General features: G+C 44.3%; 1 protein-coding gene across 1 annotated transcript in view; it reads left to right on the top strand.

The window, feature by feature from the left end:
* Positions 1 to 23580, top strand: part of CRLF3 (cytokine receptor like factor 3) — a gene marked incomplete at its 3' end in the record, with an annotated part of 55021 nt that overhangs the window by 17859 nt on the left and 13582 nt on the right. Inside the window, 5 exon segments of the mRNA NM_001257619.1 lie at positions 4606 to 4813; positions 12436 to 12523; positions 13991 to 14168; positions 17098 to 17320; positions 18626 to 18758. Coding sequence (NP_001244548.1) covers positions 4606 to 4813; positions 12436 to 12523; positions 13991 to 14168; positions 17098 to 17320; positions 18626 to 18758 — 830 coding nt within the window.

Here is a 23580-nt window from a genome sequence, read left to right as displayed (position 1 = left end):
AGGTGGAGGTTGCAGTGAGCCGAGATTGCTCCCATTACACTCCAGCCTGGGCAACAAGAGCAAAACTCCATCTCAAGAAAAAAAAAAATACAGTTTCTAGGGGAGGAGGAGGAAGAAAAAAAATTAACGTTCTGATTTAGCAGTTCTGGGTGGGGCCTGAGATTCTGAATTTCTAACAGTACCCCAGGGGATGTGTTAAAATCATAAGGTATTCTCTCTTTGGTTCTTTTAGAAAGTTCTTTGAAACACACATGATTAACTGCGTTTTCACTCAACAGCATTTGTTTGCCAGATGCTATGTAGATGAGGGCCTAGTTTGCAAATATCTCATAGTTGAATGGTGAGCTGAATCAAGTGCAATTTGGGTTTATGGCCTTTCTTTCTTTCTTTTTTAAATTTTTACTTGGATCTATTTCACAGAAATTCTTTGGTAACTACAGAAATTAGTTAACAATTAATTTAGAATTTTTCTTTGTGATTTAAAGAATTATTTTACTAACTGCACAGATATTATTATAATTGTGTTAATGTCAAATGGAGAGAAAAGGGCTGGATGAGGTGACTCATGCCTTATCCCAGCACTTTGGGAGGCTGAGGTGGGTGGATCACCGGAGATCAGGAGTTCGAGACCAGCTTGGCCAACATGGCAAAACCCTGTCTCTACTAAAAATACAAAAATTAGCCAGGTGGGGTGGCGTGTGCCTGTAATCTCAGCTACTCAGGAGACTGAGGCAGAAGAATGTCTTGAACCCAGAAGGCAGAGGTTGCAGTGAGCCAAGATTGCGCCACTGCACTCCAGCCTGGGCCACAAGAGTGAAGGTCCATCTCAAAAAAGAAAAAAAAAAAAGGGAAGAAAATTGTTTCTATGATCTGCCCACCCGGTAGATGATACTGCTCTTTTTCTGTTTTAGTCCTTGGGCATGGGCATTTTTTGTTTTTACGTGGTTGTGAACATTGCTGGGAAACAATATTGTATTCTGCTTTTTAAATTTAGAGAGAATTTAGAGAATAAATAGAAAGTTTTAAATTTCTCCATCAACTGTTGAAATATTGTTCTTTATTCATAATTTGATATGTTCTTTCTTGGTGGAGTTTTCTTATACTTTAAACTTTCGTGGTAAGAGAAAGTTAACAAAAGGGTTAGGGTTATGGTAGTAAACAATATGTCATGAAACTAAGATAATAATATCTGGAAAGCAAAGTATGTTTTTTCTTTAACTTATTGGAGTGACTTATAGTTAGAATTTTCTCATTAAGTGAGAGAAAACGAATTGTATGTTACCTGAATTGTTTTTGAGAAGAGGGCCTTGCTCTGTCGCCCAGGTCTGGTTGTAGTGGTGATCCTCCCACCTTGGCCTCCCAAAGTGCTGGGATTACAGGCTTGAGCCACCATGCCTGGCCTGTTATCTGAGGTCTTTAAAATAAAAATCCAGGTGCAGTGGATCACTCCTGTAATCTCAGCATTTTGGGAGGCCAAGGTGGTAGGATTGCTTGAAGCGAGGAGTTCAAGACCAGCTTGGGCAACATAACAAGCTCTCATCTCTACAAAAAGTAAAAAGTAAAATTAGCCAAGTGTGGTGGCCTGCGCCTATAAGATCAGCTGCTCAGAAGACTGAGGCAGGAGGATCACCTGAGCCCAGGAGTTCAAGGCTGCAATGAGCCAGGATCATGCCACTGCACTCCGGCCTGTGAACAGAGTGAGACCCTGTCTCTGAAATAAAAGAATAAAAAATCTAGTGTCTGTATAGACAACCTGTTTGTCTTCATAATATATTTGACGTGAAGATTTTCCTGTCATATCCCCTAGAATATGGGTTCTTAATCTGAGATCTGTAGATTTAGCACAGTGTTTCTCAAATTGTGGGCTGCAGAATTACAGGTGTGCTTGGAAAAAATGAGAACTCCATCCATACACTCCTTTAGGCCCTCCTGTCATTTTCTGGTTCAGTAGGTCTGGGATGGAACTCTGCAGTCTGAATTATAACAAGTAGCCTACATGATTCTTCTGCAAATGAGGTTTCATAATTATTGCTTCAGGCAAGCCATGGTTTGGCTCTGAGGGAATTTGTAAACTTCTGAAATTGAATAATTTTTTAGGGTATAGATTATTTATTTTGGGGGGAAGAGGCTTTATTTTTTCTTCTCTTTCAATAAATTTGAAAGGAAGAGGCTTTATAAACCTGTCATTTAGATTCACAAAGAGCACTGTCATTCAAAAAGGATTAAGTCATTGTCCCAGCTCTGCCTCCTACAGGCCTCTTTGGTTTTTAAATAATTCTTGGTTTTCTTTTAGCATAATGAGGGCGTTTTATCCATGAGGTTTTTGTTTGTTTGTTTGTTTGTATTGTGGCTTTTCATTTTTATTTAGAGACAGGGTCTCACTCTGTCACCCAAGCTAGAGTGCAGTGGTGCAGTCACAGCTTACTGCAGCCTCGACCCCCTGGGCTCAGGTGATCCTCCCACCTCAGCCTCCTAAGTATCTGGGACTACAGACATGTGCCACCATGCCCAGCTAATTTTTGTATCATTTGTAAAGACAGGGTTTCTCCATGTTATCCAAGCTTGTCTCAAACTCCTGGACTCAAGTGATCCTCCTGCCTTAGCCTCTTAAAGTGCAAGGATCATAGGTGTGAGCCACTGCGCCTGACCATGGCTTGCCTTTTTTTTTTTTTTTTTTTTTTTTTGGAGATGGAGTCTCACTCTGTTGCCCAGGCTGGAGTGCAACGGTGCGATCTCAGCTCACTACAACCTTCGCCTCCCAGGTTCAACCGATTCTCCTACCTCAGCGTCCGAAGTAGCTGGGATTACAGGCACGTACCACCAGTGGGCTCAGCTAATATTTTTGTATTTTTAGTAGAGACGGGGTTTCACCATGTTAAGCTGGTCTTGAACTCCTGACCTCGTGATCCACCTGCCTCGGCCTCCCAAAGTGCTGGGATTACAGGCATGAGCCACCGTGCCCGGCTGACCATGGCTTTTTAATCTACCATTTCTTTGCTGCTTTTCAGTAAAATGAATTTTAATCCCCTCATAATTAAACAATTTTTAGTATTGAAACATACAATTTTTCAAGAACACCTTTTACAGATAATAATAATTTATAACTTTTTTTATCGAGTATAACAATGTGCTGTTTATTTTACCCACTGTAGTACCTAGTTTATTTTAATTTATCCTCACAGCAACTCCATGAAGTAACTATTGTTTATTTCTTTTTTTTGAGATGGAGTCTCACTGTGCTGCCCAGCTGGAGTGCAGTGATGCAGTCTTTGCTCACTGCAACCTCTGTCTCCCAGGTTCAAGCAATTCTCCTGCCTCAGCCTCCCAAGTAGCTGGGATTACAGGCCCGCACTTCCACGTCCAGCTAATTTTTGTATTTTTAGTAGATACGGGGTTTCACCACATTGGCCAGGCTGGTCTCAAACTCCTGTCCTCAAATGATCTGCCCTCCTTGGCCTCCCAAAGTGCTGGGATTACAGGCGTGAGACACTGCGCCCAGCCGAAATAACTATTATTATGCTCATTTGACAAATAAGGAAATTGAGGCATAGAATACTTAATTAACATAACTAAATTGACATAATTTATCAATGATGAAACCAAGATTTGGCTTATTCTATCTGACTTGAAGGGCAATTCTGTGTACTTCTGCCTGTTTGTGCAAATCAATCACATTTGGTTTGTCAGTGAATGGAAGATGTATATATACAACGGAATACTATTCAACCTTAAAAGAGAAGGAAATTCTGTCATTTGTGACAGCATGGATGAACCTGAAGGACATCATCCTAAGTCAAAGAAGCCAGATACAGAAATAAACATATTACATGATTTTATTTATATGTAGAATCTAAAAAGGTCGAAATCATAGAAGCAGAAAGTAGAATGGTGCTTGCTAGGGATGGAGTTGGGGATGGGGAGATGTTGGTCAAAGGGTACAAAGTTTCAGTTATTTAATATGCATAAATTCTAGAGATCTCAAGTACAGGATAAGGACAATAGTTAATAATACTGTAGTGTGGCTGGGCGCAGTGGCTCATGCCTGTAATCCCAGCACTTTGGGAGGCCGAGGCAGGTGGATCACGAGGTCAGGAGATCAAGACCAGCCTGGCTAACGCGGTGAAACCCCGTCTCTACTAAAAATACAAAAAATTAGCCAGGTGTGGTGGTGGGTGCCTGTAGTCCCAGCTACTCTGGAGGCTGAGGCAGGAGAATGGCATGAATCCGGGAGGTGGAGCTTGCAGTGAGCAGAGATCGTACCACTGCACTCCAGCCTGGGTGACAGAGCGAGACGCCGTCTAAAAAAAAAAAAAATACTGTCATGTATACTTGGAATGTGTTAGGAGAGATCATAAGTGTTCTCACCACACAGAAAGGTCACCATGTGAAGAGATGGACATGTTAATTAGCTTCACTACAATAACAGTTCACTATGTGTATGTGTATCAAAATATCACACCTTAAATATATATAATTTCAATTAGTCTTTTTTTTACTAAATTGAAGATGATGGTTATATGGTGCTTTTAGATTATTGTGAATTGTACCTATGGATTAGCCTTTTTTAAAGATTCTGATTTTGAGTATTTTGTTATTTCTTTTTAGATCAAAGAAAGTGCATCACAGACAAGAGATGTTCTCAAACAGCATTTTAATGATTTAAAGGGAACCCTTGGAAAGCTCCTGGATGAGCGATTGGTGACCCTTTTGCAAGAGGTGGACACCATTGAACAGGAGACCATTAAACCACTAGATGACTGCCAGAAGCTCATAGAACACGGAGTCAACACTGCAGAAGACTTAGTCCGAGAAGGTGGGAGACCAGGGATCCTGTTACATTAGTGCATTAGTACATTTTCACACTACTGATAAAGACATACCCGAGACTAGGCAGTTTACCAAAGAAAGAGGTTTAATGAACTTACAGTTCCATGTGGCTGGGGATCATGGCAGAAGGAGAAAGTCACGTCTCACATAGCGGCAGACAAGAGAAGAGAATGAGAGCCAAGCGAAAGGGGTTGCCTCTTAAAATACCATTAGATCTCGCCGGGCGCGGTGGCTCAAGCCTGTAATCCCAGCACTTTGGGAGGCCGAGGCGGGTGGATCACGAGGTCAGGAGATCGAGACCATCCTGGTTAACATGATGAAACCCCGTCTCTACTAAAAATACAAAAAACTAGCTGGGCGTTGTGGCGGGCGCCTGTAGTCCCAGCTACTCGGAGGCTGAGGCGGGAGAATGGCGTGAACCCGGGAGGCGGAGCTTGCAGTGAGCCGAGATCGCGCCACTGCACTCCAGCCTGGGTGACACAGCGAGACTCCGTCTCAAAAAAAAAAAAAAAAAAAAAAAATACCATTAGATCTCATGAAAGTTATTCACTACTGAGAATAGTATGGGAGAAACTGCCCCCATGGTTCAATTATCTCCCGTCGGGTCCCTCCCGCAACACATGGGAATTATGGGAGTACAATTCAAGATAAGATTTGGGTGGGGACACAGAGCCAAACCGTATCACATACTAAATGTGATTCGTTCAGATTGACATTTTGCAGATTCCTCAGGATAGCAGCAGGCTTCTTGCCAGCTGTGGGGTTCTTAGAATGTTCTTACCTAGAGACAGTTTGTGATATAGGATGACAGATATACAGTTAGGCATCCCATGGCAACTGCAGTTGAAGTGTTAGTTATAATTAGTTATAAAACAAGAAAGAATAAATGACATGGGGCACATTGAGATGTTTTGATACGGGCATGCAGTGTGTAATAATCACATTGTGGAAAATGGGGCATCCATCCTCTCAAGCATTTATCCTCTGTATTACAAACAATCAAATTATACTTTTTTTTTTTTTTTTTTTGACACAGGAGTCTTGCTCTGTTGCCCAGGCTAGAGTGCAGTGGCGCTATCAGGGCTCACTGCAGTCTTGACCTCCCTGGCTCAGGTGATCCTCCCACCTCAGCCTCCCAAATAGCTGGGATTACAGGCGCATGCCACCATGCCTGGCTAATTTTTGTATTTTTGGTAGAGACAGGGTTTCACCATGTTGCCCAGTCTGGTCTTGAATTCCCGGTCTCAAGCAGTCTTCCAATCTTGGCCTCCCAAAGTGCTGGGATTACAGGTGAGAGCCACCACAATTATAGTTTCCACTGTTCTGCTTAAAAAGTTAAAAAAAGTGATTGGTGTTTACTCCTATCTTCAGCCAATTGAGTCATGCCCTGCTGCCTTCCTTTCTTCATTCTACTCACCTTCCTTCAACAGAGATCTTTGTCAGGCACATAACATAAACAAGGGGGCCAGATGCAGTGGCTCACGCCTGTAATCCCAGCACTTTCGGAGGCTGAAGCAAGTGGATCACTTGAGGTCAGGAGTTTAAGACCAGCCTGGGCAACAGCCTGTCTCTACAAAAAAAAAAAAAAAAAAAAATTAGCTGGGCATGGTGGTATGCACCTGGAGTCCCAACTACTTAGGAGGCCGAGGTGGGAGGATCACTTGAGGCCAGGAGATTAACGCTGCAGTGAGCCGTGATTGCACCACTGCACTCCAGCCTGGGTGACAGAGTGAGACCCTGTCCCAAAAAATATAAAATAAGAGTAAGAATAAAAGCCAGGTGCAGTGACTCACGCCTGTAATCCCAGCACTTTGGGAGGTCGAGGTGGGCGGATCATGAGGTCAGGAGATCAAGACCATCCTGGCCAACATGGTGAAACCCCGTCTCTAGTGAAAATACAAAAATTAGCTGGCCATGGCAGCGTGTGCCTGTAGTCCCAGCTACTCGGGAGGCTGAGGCATGTGCCACTGCACTCCAGCCTGGGTGACAGAGTGAGACTGCCTCTCAAAAAAAAGAAAAGAATAAAATAGGTGAGAGTTCTTTCCTTTGGGATTCAGAGCCCAGTGAGAGAGAAATACATGCTAAGAGAGATCTAAGACCTTATTGGAGCACAGAGGAGGAAGTTCTTAACTTTGTCTGGAATAGTATAGGATAGCTTTCTGTAGGAGGAGTTCCACAGAGGCTATCAAGCAGACATAGGAAAAAGAGGAGGTAACAGCATGATTCCAAGCAGAAGCAACATCATCATAAATTAAGTGAATGGCATTTTCAAGGATCAGTTGAAGCTTTTTTTGTTTTTGTTTTTTTTTTGAGACAGTCTCGCTCTGTCGCCCAGGCTGGAGTACAATGGCGCGATCTCAGCTCACTGCAAGCTCCGCCTCCCAGGTTCATGCCATTCTCCTGCCTCAGCCTCCCGAGTAGCTGGGACTACAGGCGCCCGCCACCTCGCCCGGCTAATTGTTTGTATTTTTAGTAGAGACAGGATTTCACCGTGTTAGCCAGGCTGGTCTTGATCTCCTGACCTCGTGATCCACCCACCTCTGTTGAAGCATTTTAAGCAGCAGAGTGACATGATCAGATGTGCATTAAAAAAAAATGATCCTGCCTATGTTTTGGAGACTGTGTTAGAGATTGTAAGACTAGAGGGAAAAGAGACTGATTAAAAAGTTATTAGAGGCTGAGGCCAGGCTAACACCTATAACCCCAGCACTTTGGGATGTCAAGACGGGAGGATCACTTGAGGTCAGGAGTTTGAGACTGGCCGGGCCAACATGGTAATACCCCATCTCTACTAAAAATACAAAAATTGGCCAGGCGTGGTGGCAGGTACCTGTAATTCCAGTTACTCGGGAGGCTGAGGCAGGAGAATCGCTTGAACCTGGGAGACGGAGGTTGCAGTGAGCCAAGATTGCAACATTATACTCCCAAAGTGCTGGGATTACAGGCGTGGGCCACTGTTTTAAAAAAAATTAGCCGGCCGGGCGCAGTGGCTCAAGCCTGTAATCCCAGCACTTTGGGAGGCTGAGACGGGTGGATCGCGAGGTCAGGAGATCGAGAACATCCTGGCTAACACAGTGAAACCCCGTCTCTACTAAAAAATACAAAAACTAGCTGGGTGAGGTGGCGGGTGCCTGTAGTCCCAGCTACTCGGGAGGCTGAGGCAGGAGAATGGCGTAAACCCAGGAGGCGGAGCTTGCAGTGAGCTGAGATCCGGTCACTGCACCCCAGCCTGGGCGACAGAGCAAGGGTCTGTCTCAAAAAAAAAAAAAAAAATTAGCCAGGCGGGCTGAGCACAGTGGCTCACGGCTATAATCCCAGCACTTTGGGAAGCCAAGGCGGGCGGATCACGAGGTCAGGAGATCGAGACCATCCTGGCTAACACGGTGAAACCCCGTCTCTACTAAAAATACAAAAAATTAGCTGGGCGTGGTGGCAGGCGCCTGTAGTCCAAGCTACTTGGGAGGCTGAGGCAGGAGAATGGCGTGAACCCAGGAGGCGGAGATTGCAGTGAGCTGAGATTGCGCCATGGCACTCTAGCCTGGGCGACAGAGCAAGACTCTGTCTCAAAAATAAAAAAAAAATTAGCCAGGCTTAGTGGCATACACCAACTATTGTCCCAACTATTCAGGAGGCTGAGGTGGGAGGAGAGCTTGAGCTATGATTGCACCACTGCCCTCCAGCCTGGGCAACAGAGCAAGACCCTGTTTCTTAAAAATAAAAACAAAAAAAAAGAATTTTTTTTTCCCAGAAATGGAATTATTGATGATTTTACTGAGCAGTGACTGTTGTCTGTAGATGATTACCTACATATGTGATGGAGGGGAAAGGGAAGGATTTGTGATGGCAAAAATCAGCCTACTTTTGGATTCTGAATAAATAGTGGTGCTGTTTTTGACACAGTAAATGAAGGAGGAGGTGGGTGCTTAGTAAGTAGTCAGGCATTTGGCTTGGGCATGGTGAGTTTGAGGTGCTTAAGATGGAAATATGGGTATGATTCTTAGGAGAGAGATCATACCAGGAGATGTCAGTATGGCAGTTAATGGTATATATATCAAATATGAATCCATTGGAATAAGTACAATCATCGAGGGACACCGTGTAATGTGAGAACAGCAGGTGAAAGAGATTAGAACACTAAGGGGCACCAACATTTAAAAGTCATTTGAAGAAAAAGGAGCTAGGGAAGGCGACTGAATTCCATCCCTTCTGCAGAATGAGTGCTGGGAGTGTGGGAAAAAAGTGTGGATGATTCACAAGGCTGTTACTCCACCTGGAAGTTAATCTTCTTTTGGTCCCACTTAGAATATAGTACGAGTGTTATCTTGACATTGCTAGTTACATTTTTGTCTTATCTTCAATGAGAAGTGTTTATTTGCCACTGACCATAACAGTGCTTTTGAGAAAATTCTAGCAGTACCATGGAATGTCTTTCCTTGGTGGCTTTGCATTTGGAAACAAACCTAGAAGCAGTGCAGCATGGGCCAGGAGCGTATACTCATCCCCTGAGGACTGATCATTTGTTTTTATTTTAGAAGATAAATCCTGGCCGGGCACAGTGGCTCATGCCTGTAATCACAACACTTTGGGAGGCTGAGGTGGGCGGATCATCTAAGATTAGGAGTTCAAGACCAGCCTGGCCAACATGGTGAAACCCTGTCTCTACTAAAAATACAAAAATTAGCCGGGCATGGTGGTGGGCGCCTGTAATCCCAGCTACCCAGGAGGCTGAGGCAAGAGGTTGCAGTGAGCCAAAATTGCACCATTGCACTCCAGCCTGAGCGATAAGAGCGAGATTCCGTCTCAAAAAAAAAAAAAGATAAATCCTAGCTGGGCATAGTGGCACATTCCTGTAGTCCTAGCTACTTGGGAGGCTGAGGCGGGAGGATCCCCTGAGCCCAGGAGTTTGAGGCTGCAGTGAGCTGTAATTACACATCACACTCCAGCCTGGGTGACAGAGTCAGACTCTGTCTCAAAAAGAAAAAATCCTTTGGGGCAGTGTGATTGTTACAGCATTTTTTTTTTTTTTTTTTTTTTGAGACGGAGTCTCGGTCTGTCGCCCAGGCTGGAGTGCAGTGGCCGGATCTCAGCTCACTGCAAGCTCCGCCTCCCGGGTTCACGCCATTCTCCTGCCTCAGCCTCCCGAGTAGCTGGGACTACAGGCGCCCGCCGCCTCACCCGGCTAGTTTTTTGTATTTTTTAGTAGAGACGGGGTTTCACTGGGTTAGCCAGGATGGTCTCGATCTCCTGACCTCGTGATCCGCCGGTCTCGGCCTCCCAAAGTGCTGGGATTACAGGCTTGAGCCACCGCGCCCGGCCGATTGTTACAGCATTTGATACTTGAATATTTTTGTATGTCCAAAATTTAATTTAATTAATTATTTATTTTTGAAAGGGAGTCTTGCACTGTTGCCTGGGCTGGAGTGCAGTGGCACGATCTTGGCTTGCTGCAGCCTCCGCCTCGTGGGTTCAAGCGATTCTCCTGCCTCAGCCTTCCGAGTAGCTGGGATTATAGGCACCCACTACCACGCCCAGCTAATTTTTTGTATTTTTAATAGAGACAGCGTTTCACCATGTTGCCCTGGCTGGTCTAGAACTCCTGACCTTGTGATTCACCCACCTTGGCCTCCCAAAGTGTTGGGATTACAAGCATGAGCCACCATGCCTGGCCTATGTTTTTAAAAAAAAAAAAAATTATTATACATCCCAGCAGCAGAAGGAAACTTCAGGAATATTGGTTTTTGTTTTTTTTGTTTTTTTTTTTTTTTTTTTTTTTTTTTTTTTTTTTTTTTGAGACGGAGTCTCGCTCTGCCGCCCAGGCTGGAGTGCAGTGGCCGGATCTCAGCTCACTGCAAGCTCCGCCTCCCGGGTTCACGCCATTCTCCTGCCTCAGCCTCCCGAGTAGCTGGGACTACAGGCGCCGCCACCTCGCCCGGCTAGTTTTTTGTATTTTTTTTAAAGTAGAGACGGGGTTTCACCGTGTCAGCCAGGATGGTCTCGATCCCCTGACCTCGTGATCCGCCCGTCTCGGCCTCCCAAAGTGCTGGGATTACAGGCTTGAGCCACCGCGCCCGGCCAGGAATATTTTTAATGTCAAACTCTTTCCTATTCTCCTGAGGGATAGAAACTTATTTATGGAATTTTGAGAATTGTATTTATTTATTTATTTATTTTTGAGACAGAGTCTCACACTGTTGCCCAGGCTGGAGTGCAGTGACGTGATCTTGGCTCACTGCAACCTCCACCTCCCAGGTTCAAGCAATTCTATCTAGTGCTTCAGCCTCCTTAGTAGCTGGGACTACAGGAGCGTGCCACTATGCCCAGCTACTTTTTGTATTTTTAGTAGAGACGGGGTTTCACCATGCTGGCCAAGCTAGTCTTGAACTCCCAACCTAAGGTGACCAGCCAGCCTCAGCCTGCCAAAGTGCTGAGATTACAGGCATGAGCTACAGTACCCGGCCATGTCTGTTTTTCTTTTGGTGAAGAAGAAGGACATATGGTCTCAAAAAACTCGAGTAACTACAGGGCACATTCAGATGGAAAAGAGTTATGACAGTGTTCTTCAGGGCTGTGGAAGGACATAGAAGTTGGTCATTTTCATCTCATATGTAACTTTTTTTTTTTTTTTTGAGACAGAGTCTCGCTCTGTCGCCCAGGCTGGAGTGCAGTGGCGTGATTTCGGCTCACTGCAACCTCCACATCCCGGATTCAAGCGCTTCTCCTGCCTTAGCCTCCTGAGTAGCTGGGAGTACAGGTGCCCACCGCCACACCCGACTAATTTTTGTATTTTCAGTAGAGACGTGGTTTCACCGTGTTGGCCAGGATGGTCTCGATCTCCTGACCTCGTGATCTACCCACCTTGGCCTCCCGAAGTGCTGGGATTACAGGCGTGAGCTGCCGCACCTGGCCTGACATTTTCTTTTTATTATTCTGTTGAATAATTTGTAATCTGATGTATGATACTCTTTTAGGAAAACATAGATGCATCATTTGGCTTTTCAAGCCCTATGCCCAGCCTGGGCAACATAGTGGGACCTCATCTCTACCCAAAAAAAAACAAAATAGCTGGGCATGGTGGCGTGCACCTGTGGTGACAGCTACTTGGGAGGCTGAGATGGGAGGATTGCTTGAGCCCAGAAGTTTGAGGCTGCAGTGAGTTATGATCCTACCACTGCACTCCTACCTGAGTGACAGAACGTGACCCAGTCTCAAAAACAAACAAACAAAAAAACACAACCCTATCCCCTATTGCTCCTCTCAGGGCAATATTTTGTACTGGCTCCTATTGAAGTTCATAATGATTCTATAGGAGAGATGGGAAGAAGTCCCTGGGCTTTCTGGTTTGCCTAAAATTGGTTGATTTCCTTGTATAGAGCAGATAGATTTTTCATCTCTGGCAAAATGTTGTCACTGTGTATCCCTTTTCCTCTTGGATTTGATCTTAGAGTCACTTCTAAAACAGTTTCTACTTTTAACTTTTTGGGAATTTGACTGTGGCATCATTTAAGAACTGTTTTCAAGAACACTAGAGACCCACCCAGACATGAGTTGTGTTGATTACTTTATATGTGACCATTTTCACTGTTCCAGTTCTCTTATTCTTGATTGTAGGTGAGATTGCCATGCTTGGTGGTGTGGGAGAAGAGAATGAGAAACTGTGGAGCTTTACCAAAAAGGCCTCGCACATTCAGTTGGACAGGTAAAAGAGTTGTGCCATTTGGACTTACTTTTAAGCATTTGAACTATGTCTGCTTTTTTCCTCCCTCTGTTCAAGATTCTGATTAAGGGAGATAGAGAATATATATTTCAAGGTTTTCAGGCTGGGCATGGTGGTTTACACCTGTAATCCCAGCATGTTGGGAGGTCAAGGCAGGCAGATCGCTTGAGGCCAGGAGTTTGAGACCAGCCTGGCCAACTTGTTGAAACCCCGTCTCTACTGAAAATATAAAAATTAGGCGGGCATAGTGGCGCATGCCTGTAATCCAGCTACTTGGGGAGGCTGAGACAGGAGAATTGCTTGAACCCTGGAGGCAGATGTTGCAGTGAGCCAAGATTGTACCACTACACTCCATCCTGGGCAACAGAGCAAGACTCCATCTCAAAATAAATATAAAATAAAATAAAAAATTATCCGGGTGTGGTGGCGTGCGCCTGTAGTCCCAGCTACTCAGGAGGCTGAGGCAGGAGAATCACTTGAATCGGGGAGGTGGAGGTTGCAGTGAGCTTAGTTCGCACCACAGCGCTCCAGCCTAGGGTGGGGGACAGAGTGAGACTCTGAGGGAAAAAAAAAAAAAGCGTTTCACTGCCCATTACCACTGTTACTAATGAAATAGTTGTGATTGTAATCCTTGGTATAGTATTACTACAGATTTTTTCAATCCAATGTGTAAAAGAATTGTTAAATTTTAGAAATTCTCAATGTATTGTTGAAACGGAGTCATATTCCAGTAAACCAGATCGTTTGGCATAAAATGGACAGTTATGATCCTACCAATTTTCTGTCTTGCTTATATTTATTTGAAAAGAGAATCTTTGTGTAACATCTTGCAAATCCCCTACTGCCATAAGAATTACTTACTGGGGGCTTCAGGATCTTTCAAGCTTGTGACTGCTCTAAAATTTTTTTTTTTTTTTTACTTTTTATTTATTTTATTTTTATTTTATTTTATTTATTTTTTTTTTGAGACGGAGTCTTGCTGTGTCACCCAGGCTGGAGTGCAATGGCCAGATCTCGGCTCACTGCAAGCTCCGCCTCCCGGGTTCACGCCATTCTCCTGCCTCAGCCTCCCGAGTAGCTGGGACTACAGGCACCCGCCACCTCGCCCGGCTAGTTTTTTTTGTATTTTTTAGTAGAGACGGGGTTTCACCATGTTAGCCAGGATGGTCTCGATCTCCTGACCTCGTGATCCGCCCGTCTCGGCCTCCCAAAGTGCCGGGATTACAGGCTTGAGCCACCGCGCCCGGCCTTTTTTTTACTTTTTAAAACAGTTTTATTAAGATATAAATTCATAGACCATACAATTCACGCATTTGACATATGCAATTCAGTGGTTTTTATTATATTCATGGAATTGTGTAACCACCACTACAATCAATTTTTTTTTATTTCTTGTGTTTTTTAACTGTCAGTTAGAGGTCTCATAACACATGAGCTTTGTTTCCTCAGCTTACCAGAAGTACCTTTACTGGTTGATGTGCCTTGTTTATCTGCTCAGTTGGATGACTCAATTCTTAACATAGTGAAAGACCACATTTTTAAGCATGGAACAGTAGCATCTCGCCCACCAGTACAGATAGAAGAACTAATAGAGAAACCTGGAGGCATCATTGTACGATGGTGTAAGGTATGTAATTCAGAATTCTAGAAATAACTTCCACATTATGGGTTTGAGATTTGAGGGCCTTTCAGATTTTTTCATTGACTACTTTTAAATACATTCTTTTCTTCCCAAACAAAAATCTCTTTTACTTTACAGTAAAATGAAGTCACAGGGAACACTGAGGTAGTTCTTCCAGTTTTATTTTTATTTATTTATTTTTTTGAGACAGAGTTTCGCTCTTTTGCCCAGGCTGGAGTGAAGTGGCGTGATCTCGGCTGATTGCAACCTCCATGCCCTTCCCCGCCTGCTGCTTCCCCCAGGTTCAAGCCATTCTCCTGTTTCAGCCTCCTGAATAGCTGGGATTATAGGCCCCTGCCACCACACCTGGCTAATTTTTGTATTTTTTGTAGAGACGAGGTTTCACCATGTTGGCCAGGCTGGTCTTGAACTCCTGACCTCAGGTGATCCACTCGCCTCGGCCACCCAAAGTGTTGGGATTGTAGATGTGAGCCACCATGCCTGGCCTTTTTTACTGAAATGAAGCCTTGCTCTGTTGCCCATGCTGGAGTGCAGCGATGCAACCTTGGCTCACTGCAACCTCCACACCATTCCCTCTCCCCACCCACCCAGGTTCAGTAGCTGGGACTACCGGCACTACACCCAGCTAATTTTCTGTTTTTATTTTTGTTTTTTTTTTTTGAGACAGAGTCTTGCTCTGTGGCCCAGGCTGGAGTGCAGTGGCCGGATCTCAGCTCACTGCAAGCTCCGCCTCCCAGGTTTATGCCATTCTCCTGCCTCAGCCTCCCGAGTAACTGGGACTACAGGTGCACGCCACCTCGCCTGGCTAGTTTTTTGTGTTTTTTAGTAGAGATGGGGTTTCACCGTGTTAGCCAGGATGGTCTCGATCTCGTGACCTCGTGATCTGCCCATCTCGGCCTCCCAAAGTGCTGGGATTACAGGCTTGAGCCACCACGCCTGGCCTAATTTTTTGTATTTTTAATCGAGACACGGTTTTGCCATGTTGGCCTCGAACTCCTTAAATCTCAAGTGATCCACCCACCTTGGCCTCCCAAAGTGCTGGGATTACAGGCATGAGCCACTGTGCTTGGCTGACATTTTCTTTTTCTTTTTTTTTTTTTTTTGAGACGGAGTTTCGTTCTTGTTGCTCAGGCTGGAGTGCAATGGCATGATCTTGGCTCATCACAACCTCCACCTCCCGGGTTCAAGCGATCTTCCTGCCTCAGCCTCCTGAGTAGCTGGGATTAAGGCATGCGCCACCACACCTGATTTTTGTATTTTTAGTAGAGATGGGGTTCCTCCGTGTTGGTCAGACTGGTCTCAAACTCTTGACCTCAGGTGATCCACCTGCCTTGGTCTCCCAAAGTGCTGGGATTACAAGTGTGAGCCCCCGTGCCCAGCCAGATTTTCTTAAAAGGAATTTTTTTTTTTTTTTTTTTTGTAAACATGCTGTTATTTCATAACAGGACTCTTTTTCCATTTTTATTAATTTTCCTATCAGTGGACCTAGTTATTTCCAGGTTTTTGCTATAAGTATTTTTACTTGTGTTTCCTTATGAACATATGTGAAGTTTGTAAAATATTAATATTTACCTAGCTGTAAAATTATGAGGTCTTCTTAGAGTATTGGATCCATACACTAATAGGTAATAACAAACTTTTCACAAGATGATTGTATCAATTTAGCCTTCCAAACAGTATATGAGTTTCTGTTATTCCATATCTTGACCGATAATTGGCATTGTGAGACTTTATATTTTTGCCTAAATGTACCTTGTTGTGGTTTTATTTATTTATTTGTTTGTTTTTGAGACAGGGTCTTACTCTGTCACCCAGGCTGGAGTACAGTGGCACAATCATGTCTCACTCCAGTCTCAACCTCCTGGACTCAAGTGATCCTCCTGCCTCAGTCCTCAAGTAACTGGGACTTCAGGCATGTGCTTCCATACCCAGCTAAGTTTTGTAATTTTTTGTAGAGATGGAGTTTTGCCATGTTGCCCAGGCTGGCCTCAAATTCCTGGGCTCGAGTGCTCCATCCGCTTCGGCCTCCCAAAGTCTTAGGATTATAGGCATGAGCCACCATGTCTGGCCTTGTTGTGGTTTTAGATTGTATTTGCCATATTACAAATTAGGTTGAATATTTATAATATATATTTTTGGCTATTTATATTTCTTCTCCTGTAGAATACTTATTTATGTCTTTTACCCACTTTTCTATTGGTGGCTAATTAACATACAGAATATATGCAGGACCCCTAAAAATTAATGGGGATTCTGTATACTGTATGTTAATTATGTCTTGGTTATTATGAATGATGTATGGTTTTGGGAACCTTATCATTGAATCTTTAATGTTTTGTCTTTGGCATTGATTAAAAAACATGCCATTTTTTCAAAGGAGGCAGACTTTTTTATATCAGACTGGGAAATGTAGAACACATGGTTCAATAAAGAAAAGAAGGGTGCTCAGGCGCAGTGACTCACACCTGTAATCCTAGCACTTTGAGAGGCTGAGACGGGAAGATTGCTTAAGCTCAGGAATTAAAGATCTGAGATATGGTGAAAACCCATCTCTACAAAAAATACAAAAAATTAGCCGGACATGGTGGTATGCACCGGAAGTCCCAGCCAGCTACTTAGGGGGGTTGAAGGAGGAGGATGGCTTGAACCCAGGGTATGGAGGCTGCAATAAGCCGAGATCATGCCACTGCACTCCAGCCTGGGTGACCAAGTGAGACCCTGCCTCAAAAAAAAAAAAAAGAAGAGCGATAATGATGTGATGGCATATTTTCTATGGCCTTCCCAAGAATACCCCATATTCAGCACGTGGGCCTGGCTGCTTGGTCCAAAATGGCTCCATTCAAAGTTTTTAAGCAGTGATGGCTGAGAGAAGTCATTTTCTGTTTCTCAGCTAACATAAAGCTTTTCTCCTTAGGTGGATGACGACTTTACAGCCCAAGATTACAGGCTCCAGTTTCGTAAATGTACTTCAAATCATTTTGAGGATGTATATGTAGGTTCTGAAACTGAATTCATAGTATTGCACATAGACCCCAACGTTGATTATCAGTTCAGAGTCTGTGCCCGAGGAGATGGCCGACAGGAGTGGAGTCCTTGGAGTGTTCCCCAAATAGGTCATTCCACATTGGTGCCTCATGGTATGCTGCTAACCTTTTCTCTCCTGAAGCCTAACTGTATATTAGAATACCTGCATTCTGTGCTAAGGGCAGCACACTGACAACCAGCTATTCTAAGCATAGATCCTGAATTGATAAGAACAACATGCACCTTGTATTTTACTCAGATTACCTCATGTGATTTTTGTTTTCATCAGTTCTTCAGAGACCAAAAAAAAAATGCTGGACTAGATTTTTAGCCTCACTGAAAACCAAAGATTGAAAATATTGTGTAGGACACTGATACTCCTTTTTATTCGTCTTCTTTTTTTTATATTTTACTTTTATTTTGTTAGTTTTTTTTGAGACAAGGTCTCACCTCTGTCGCCCAGGCTGACGTGTGGTGATGCAATCATGCAGCCTGACCTCTGGATCCTTCTGCCTCAGCCTCCCAAGTAGCCAGGACCACCTGCATGCACCACCACACCTGGCTAATTTTTTTTTTTTTTTTTTTTGTAGAGACCAGGTCTTGCTATGTTGCCCAGGCTGGTCTCAAATTCCTGGGCTCAAGCAGTCCTCTTGCGGTGGCCTCCCAAAGTCCTGAGATTACAGGCGTGAGCCACTGTGCCCAGCTGATGCTGATTTTCCAAACCCTCAAGAAATACCTGCAGAGAGACATTTTCTTAAAAGTCTGATTTCAGGGCCGGGCGCGGTGGCTCACGCCTGTCATCCCAGCACTTTGGGAGGCCAAGACGGGCAGATCACGAGGTCAGGAGATGGAGACCATCCTGGCTAACACGGTGAAACCCCGTCTCTACTAAAAATACAAAAAGTTGGACAGGCGTGGTGGCGGGCGCCTGTAATCCCAGCTACTGGGGAGGCTGAAGCAGGAGAATGACTGAACTCGGGAGATGGAGCTTGCAGTGAGCCGAGATCGCGCCACTGTACTCCAGCCTGGGTGACAGAGCGAGACTCAAAAAAAAGTCTTATGATTTGAAATTGATCTCTCTCCTGCATTCTTGTTTAGAAGATGTAGACTCATTTATTAATTAGATTTTTATCAGGTTGGAATAAGTTCAAGCAATTATGCTTGAACTATGATTTTATTAGATAAGAGATAACACTTATTTGATTTATTATGTCAAAATTATGCAGGCATATACTAAAATCTTTTTTGTAATTTGTGGGACTGATCATGATACCCTGTTAATGGAATCTTTTATTTTATTGAACTTGACCATGGCCCCTAAGAGTAGTCTCCCATTTCCACGTTTTATTTAACATGTCTGTATTGAAAATATCCCTCAAGAGATTCTAACAGTTTTCAATATCTTTGCTTTTAAAAAGAGTGGACAGCTGGTTTTGAGGGGTACAGTCTGAGCAGTCGAAGAAATATAGCACTCCGGAATGATTCTGAATCATCAGGTGTTCTCTACTCCAGAGCTCCGACTTATTTCTGTGGACAGACATTAACATTCAGGCAAGTAGATATTAAAACATCTTACCTGCCTCAGGAAGCAGAGTGAAGTGCTCAGAGCATACATGAGCTTTGAATTCAAAACATCCTGAATTTATTCCATCATTTATAGGCAGTGTTACTGTGGGAAGGCTTCTTTATATCCTGTAGCTGTAGTTTTCTCATCTGTATTCATAGGGTTATTACATAGATTAACTGGGAAATGTATATAAAATGCTTGATATTTAATATGTTTATATCTGTCTTCTTCTTGGTAAGTAGAGGTAAGTAGAATATCTCTCAAAAGTCAATCTTAGGCTGGGCATGGTGGCTCACACCTGTAATCCCAGCATTTTGGGAGGCCGAGGCGGGTGGATTACCTGAGGTTGAGAGTTCGAGACCAGCCTGATCAACATGGAGAAACCCCGTCTCTACTAAAAATACAAAATTAGCCGGGCATGGTGGCACGTATGCCTGTAATCCCAGCTACTCGGGAGGCTGAGGCAGGTGAATCGCTTGAACCCAGGAGGCTGAGGTTGCAGTGAGCCGAGATCATGCCATTGCACTCCAGCCTGGGCAACAAGAATGAAACTCTGTCTCAAACACACGCACTCACACACACAATTAAAAAGTCAATCTTAAAAATTTAGAGGCCAAGAGGCCGGATGCAGCGGCTCACGCTTGTAATCCCAACACTTTGGGAAGCCAAGGCGGACAGATCACTTGTGGTCAGGAGTTCGAGGCCGGCCTGACCAACATGGTGAAACCCTGTCTTTACTAAAAATACAAATATTAGGCCAGGCGCGGTGGCTCACACCTGTAATCCCAGCACTTTGGGAGGGTGAGGCGGGTGGATCACGAGCTTAGGAGATCAAGACCATCCTGGCCAACATGGTGAATCCCCATCTCTACTAAAAATACAAAAATTAGCTGTGTGTGGTAGCACACGCCTGTAATCCCAGCAACTAGGGAGGGTGAGGCAGGAGACTCACTTGAACCCAGGAGGCAAAAGTTGCAGTGAGCCACTGTACTTCAGCCTGGCAACAGGGTGAAATTCCGTCTCAAAAAAAAAAAAAAAAAAAAATTAGCCAGGTGTGGTGGCGGAGACCTATAATACCAACTACTCAGGAGGCTGAGGCATGAGAATTGCTTGAACCTGGGAGGCGGAAGTTACAGTGAGCTGAGATCGTGCCACTGTACTCCAGCCTGGGTGACAGTGAGACTCCATCTCAAAAAAAAAAAAAAAAAAAAGCACGGGCCGGGCATGGTGGCTCATGCCTGTAATCCCAGCACTTTGGGAGGGCGAGGCGGGCAGATCACAAGATCAGGAGATCGAGACCATCCTGGCCAACATAGTGAAACCCTGTCTCTACTAAAAATACTAAAAATTAACTGGGTGTGGTGGCGGGTACCTGTAGTCCCAGCTACTTGGGAGGCTGAGGCAGGAGAGTCACTTGAAGCCGGGAGGCGGAGGTTGCAGTGAGCAGAGATTGTGGCACTGCTCTCCAGCCTGGGTGACAGTGCGAGATTCCCTCTCAAAGAAAAAAGCAAGGCCGGGCGCGGTGGCTCAAGCCTGTAATCCTAGCACTTTGGGAGGCCGAGACGGGCGGATCACGAGGTCAGGAGATCGAGACCATCCTGGCTAACACAGTGAAACCCCGTCTCTACTAAAAATACAAAAAATTAGCCGGGCGAGGTGGCGGGCGCCTGTAGTCCCAGCTACACGGGAGGCTGAGGCAGGAGAATGGCGTAAACCCGGGAGGCGGAGCTTGCAGTGAGCTGAAATCCGGCCACTGCACTCCAGCCTGGGCGGCAGAGCGAGACTCCGTCTCAAAAAAAAAAGAAAAAAGCAAAAAATTTACCAGCCAAGAATTTATTTTGTCCTTTGTGAGTCATTAACAGCAAGTCTTTGTAAGAGAGAATGCTGTAAACATATTATGTATATGCTACTCTGTAAAGTAAAACTGAAAGCAAGCCTCCCTTACCACTGATTAATGTTGTTTCTCTACCCATTTCTTTCTGTAATGGGAAAGTTTCTTTTTTCTTGTTTTCTTTTTTTTTTTTTTTTGTGACGGAGTCTCGCGCTGTGTCACCCAGGCTGGAGTGCAGTGGCGCGATCTCGGCTCACTGCAAGCTCCGCCTCCCAGGTTCACGCCAATTCTCCTGCCTCAGCCTCCGAGTAGCTGGGACTACAGGCGCCCGCCACCACGCCCGGCTAGTTTTTTGTATTTTTAGTAGAGACGGGGGTTTCACCATGTTAGCCAGGATGGTCTCGATCTCCTGACCTCGTGATCCACCCGCCTCGGCCTCCCAAAGTGCTGGGATTACAGGCTTGAGCCACCGCGCCCGGCCTTTTTTTCTTGTTTCCATGTTATCTGAAATGTATTCTTTATAGTCACGTTTCTAAATAGCTCTTTGTAGAAACCATAGACCAGTTTTGACTTAGAGAAGTAAAGTTTGCCTGATTTTCACCATACTCACCTTAGTGTAACAAGCTCTCCTCTAAGTTTTAAGTCTTGAGATGGGATTTTATTGTGAATGCTTGACCCAAGTTCCTCTTGTTCTCAGGGCCTTATTATTTAAGGCATGGAGAATATCTGAATATGTTATTTAAGCCAATGTTGCTGTATTCCTCTCCAGCTAAGTAATTTGAATTGTCAGCAGTTGTCAGAATATACTAGTTTATGTTTTGTCTAATTTCTGACACCTCTTCTCACCCCTTAATGAAGAATGACTCAGTAACCAGAAAAATATCAACAGAGAGAGACAGAGAAAAAAAAAGATGAATACCTAAAATATATTTAATTATTCCCCAGGTAATCATGAGTTTTCTGTACCCCTTCTCTGCTTATGTCCCTTGTTTACAGAAGCACTTCCGTTAGTGACTCTCCTGAGAACAAGGTATTTCTGTGCAATGACAGAGCTTCCTACCTTGATAAATTCAGGCCAGATATCTCAGACTGCAATAATGATGATGATGATGATAATTGCAGTTAATGGCCGGGCGCGGTGGCTCACGCCTGTAATCCCAGCACTTTGGGAGGCTGAGGCGGGCAGATCACAAGGTCAGGAGATCGAGACCATCCTGGCTAACACGGTGAAACCCCTTCTCTACTAAAAATACAAAAATATATTAGCCGGGCATGGTGGCAGGCACCTGTAGTCCCAGCTACTCGGGAGGCTGAGGCAGGAGAATGGCATGAACCTGGGAGGCAGAGCTTGCAGTGAGCCGAGATCGCACCACTGCACTCCAGCCTGGGCAACAGAGCGAGACTCTGTCTTGAAAAAAAAAAAAATAATAATTGCAGTTAATATTTAAACAATATTTACTGTGTGTCATGTACTGTCTTAAGTATTTTACTTGTATTAACTCATTTGATTTTCATACTAACCCAGTGAGATAGACGTATTTATTTTAGGGATGAGGAAACTGAGGCACAGAGAAGTTATTTACCCAGTGTCACACAGCTAGTAAATGCCAAAACTAGGGTTTAAATCCAGGCAGTTCAACTCCAGACTGGTCTGTATTGCTTCTTTTTCATCTTTTTCATGGGAGAATTAATATGATTCTAGTTGGTATTGAAGTCTACAATTTCTCCATTACTGTGTCCTTAGCTCTTTAAATTTTACCTCTGATGACCTTTTACCCCTTGATCTTATGCTCTCCTGCTTTTTAAATTCTTCCTCCTTGGACACATGGTAATGTCTGATAGATTGCATAGTTAGGTTTATTTCTTAGGTCATTCAGTAAATATTTATTAAGACATTGGAACTTATACAAATTGATTTAAATTCACCTCTGCTGACCATGCTGTGAAAGACACAGTAGGTCTCAATAAACTGTTAGTGTGTCTGGCCTCTCCTAAAGATGCATCACCAGGCCCCACTTGGCAGGGTGATTAACTAAAATTCAGTTAAACTCAATATGATCGTAGCCAGCCTTTTGCATTTTTGTCATTTTTTTCTTTTGACTGTGGAACGAAATGTTTTCTCCCCTTGTTTAAAGGAATTTCAGGCATCAGCAATGAAGCCAGAGATGTGAATGCGAAGGGAGTCCATGCATAAGGGAGGAGCAAGTGGGTGTACTTGAATCAAGAGAAATAGTATTTAGTTTTTTGAGGGTGCTTAGGGCCTAGTAATTAGAAGGGAGCTTATACTCTTGAAGGCACTACTTTGTTATTTATCCCAGTCGGTCCCTGCTGAAGTTTCTGGAAGGCTTAGAGCTGCTGAAGCCAGAGAAACCTGTGATACTGGCTGGACTGTAACAGTCTTTAGACCCACTCTCATTAGATGCCCAGGTCTGCTAGCAACCCCCTCCTTCCAGATCTCCCTGACTTCCTATGTAAACATTCCTGCTCTTTCCTTCTAAGATTTTCTGATTTTTTTTTTAAAGGTTTATTTTCTTTCTTTCTTTCTGTTTCTTTTGAGACAGAATCTCGTTCTGTTGCCCAGGCTGGAATGCAATGGCACGATTTCGGCTCACTGCAACCTCCACCTCTCAGGTTCAAGCGACCCTCTCACCTCAGCCTCCTGAGTAGCTGGGACTACAGGTGCCTGCCACCACACCTGCATAATTTTTTGTATTTTTATAGAGATGGAGTTTCACCGTGTTACCCAGGATGGTCTCAATCTCCTGACCTCGTGATCCGCCCTTCTTGGCCTCCTAAAGTGCTGGGATTACAGGCGTGAGCCACTGCGCCGGACCTATTTTCTTTCTCATTCCCCTCCCCAGTTCTCCCCTTCTTTTTAAGACAAGGCCTCGCTGTGTCGCCCAGGTTGAAGTGCAGTGGTGCAATCTCAGCTCACTGCAACCTCCACCTCACAGGTTCAAGCGACCCTCTCACCT

Source organism: Macaca mulatta, chromosome 16, assembly GCF_049350105.2.
Source record: "Macaca mulatta isolate MMU2019108-1 chromosome 16, T2T-MMU8v2.0, whole genome shotgun sequence".
NCBI classification, from domain to species: domain Eukaryota; kingdom Metazoa; phylum Chordata; class Mammalia; order Primates; family Cercopithecidae; genus Macaca; species Macaca mulatta.
This window is presented reverse-complemented; position numbering and strand designations above follow the sequence as displayed.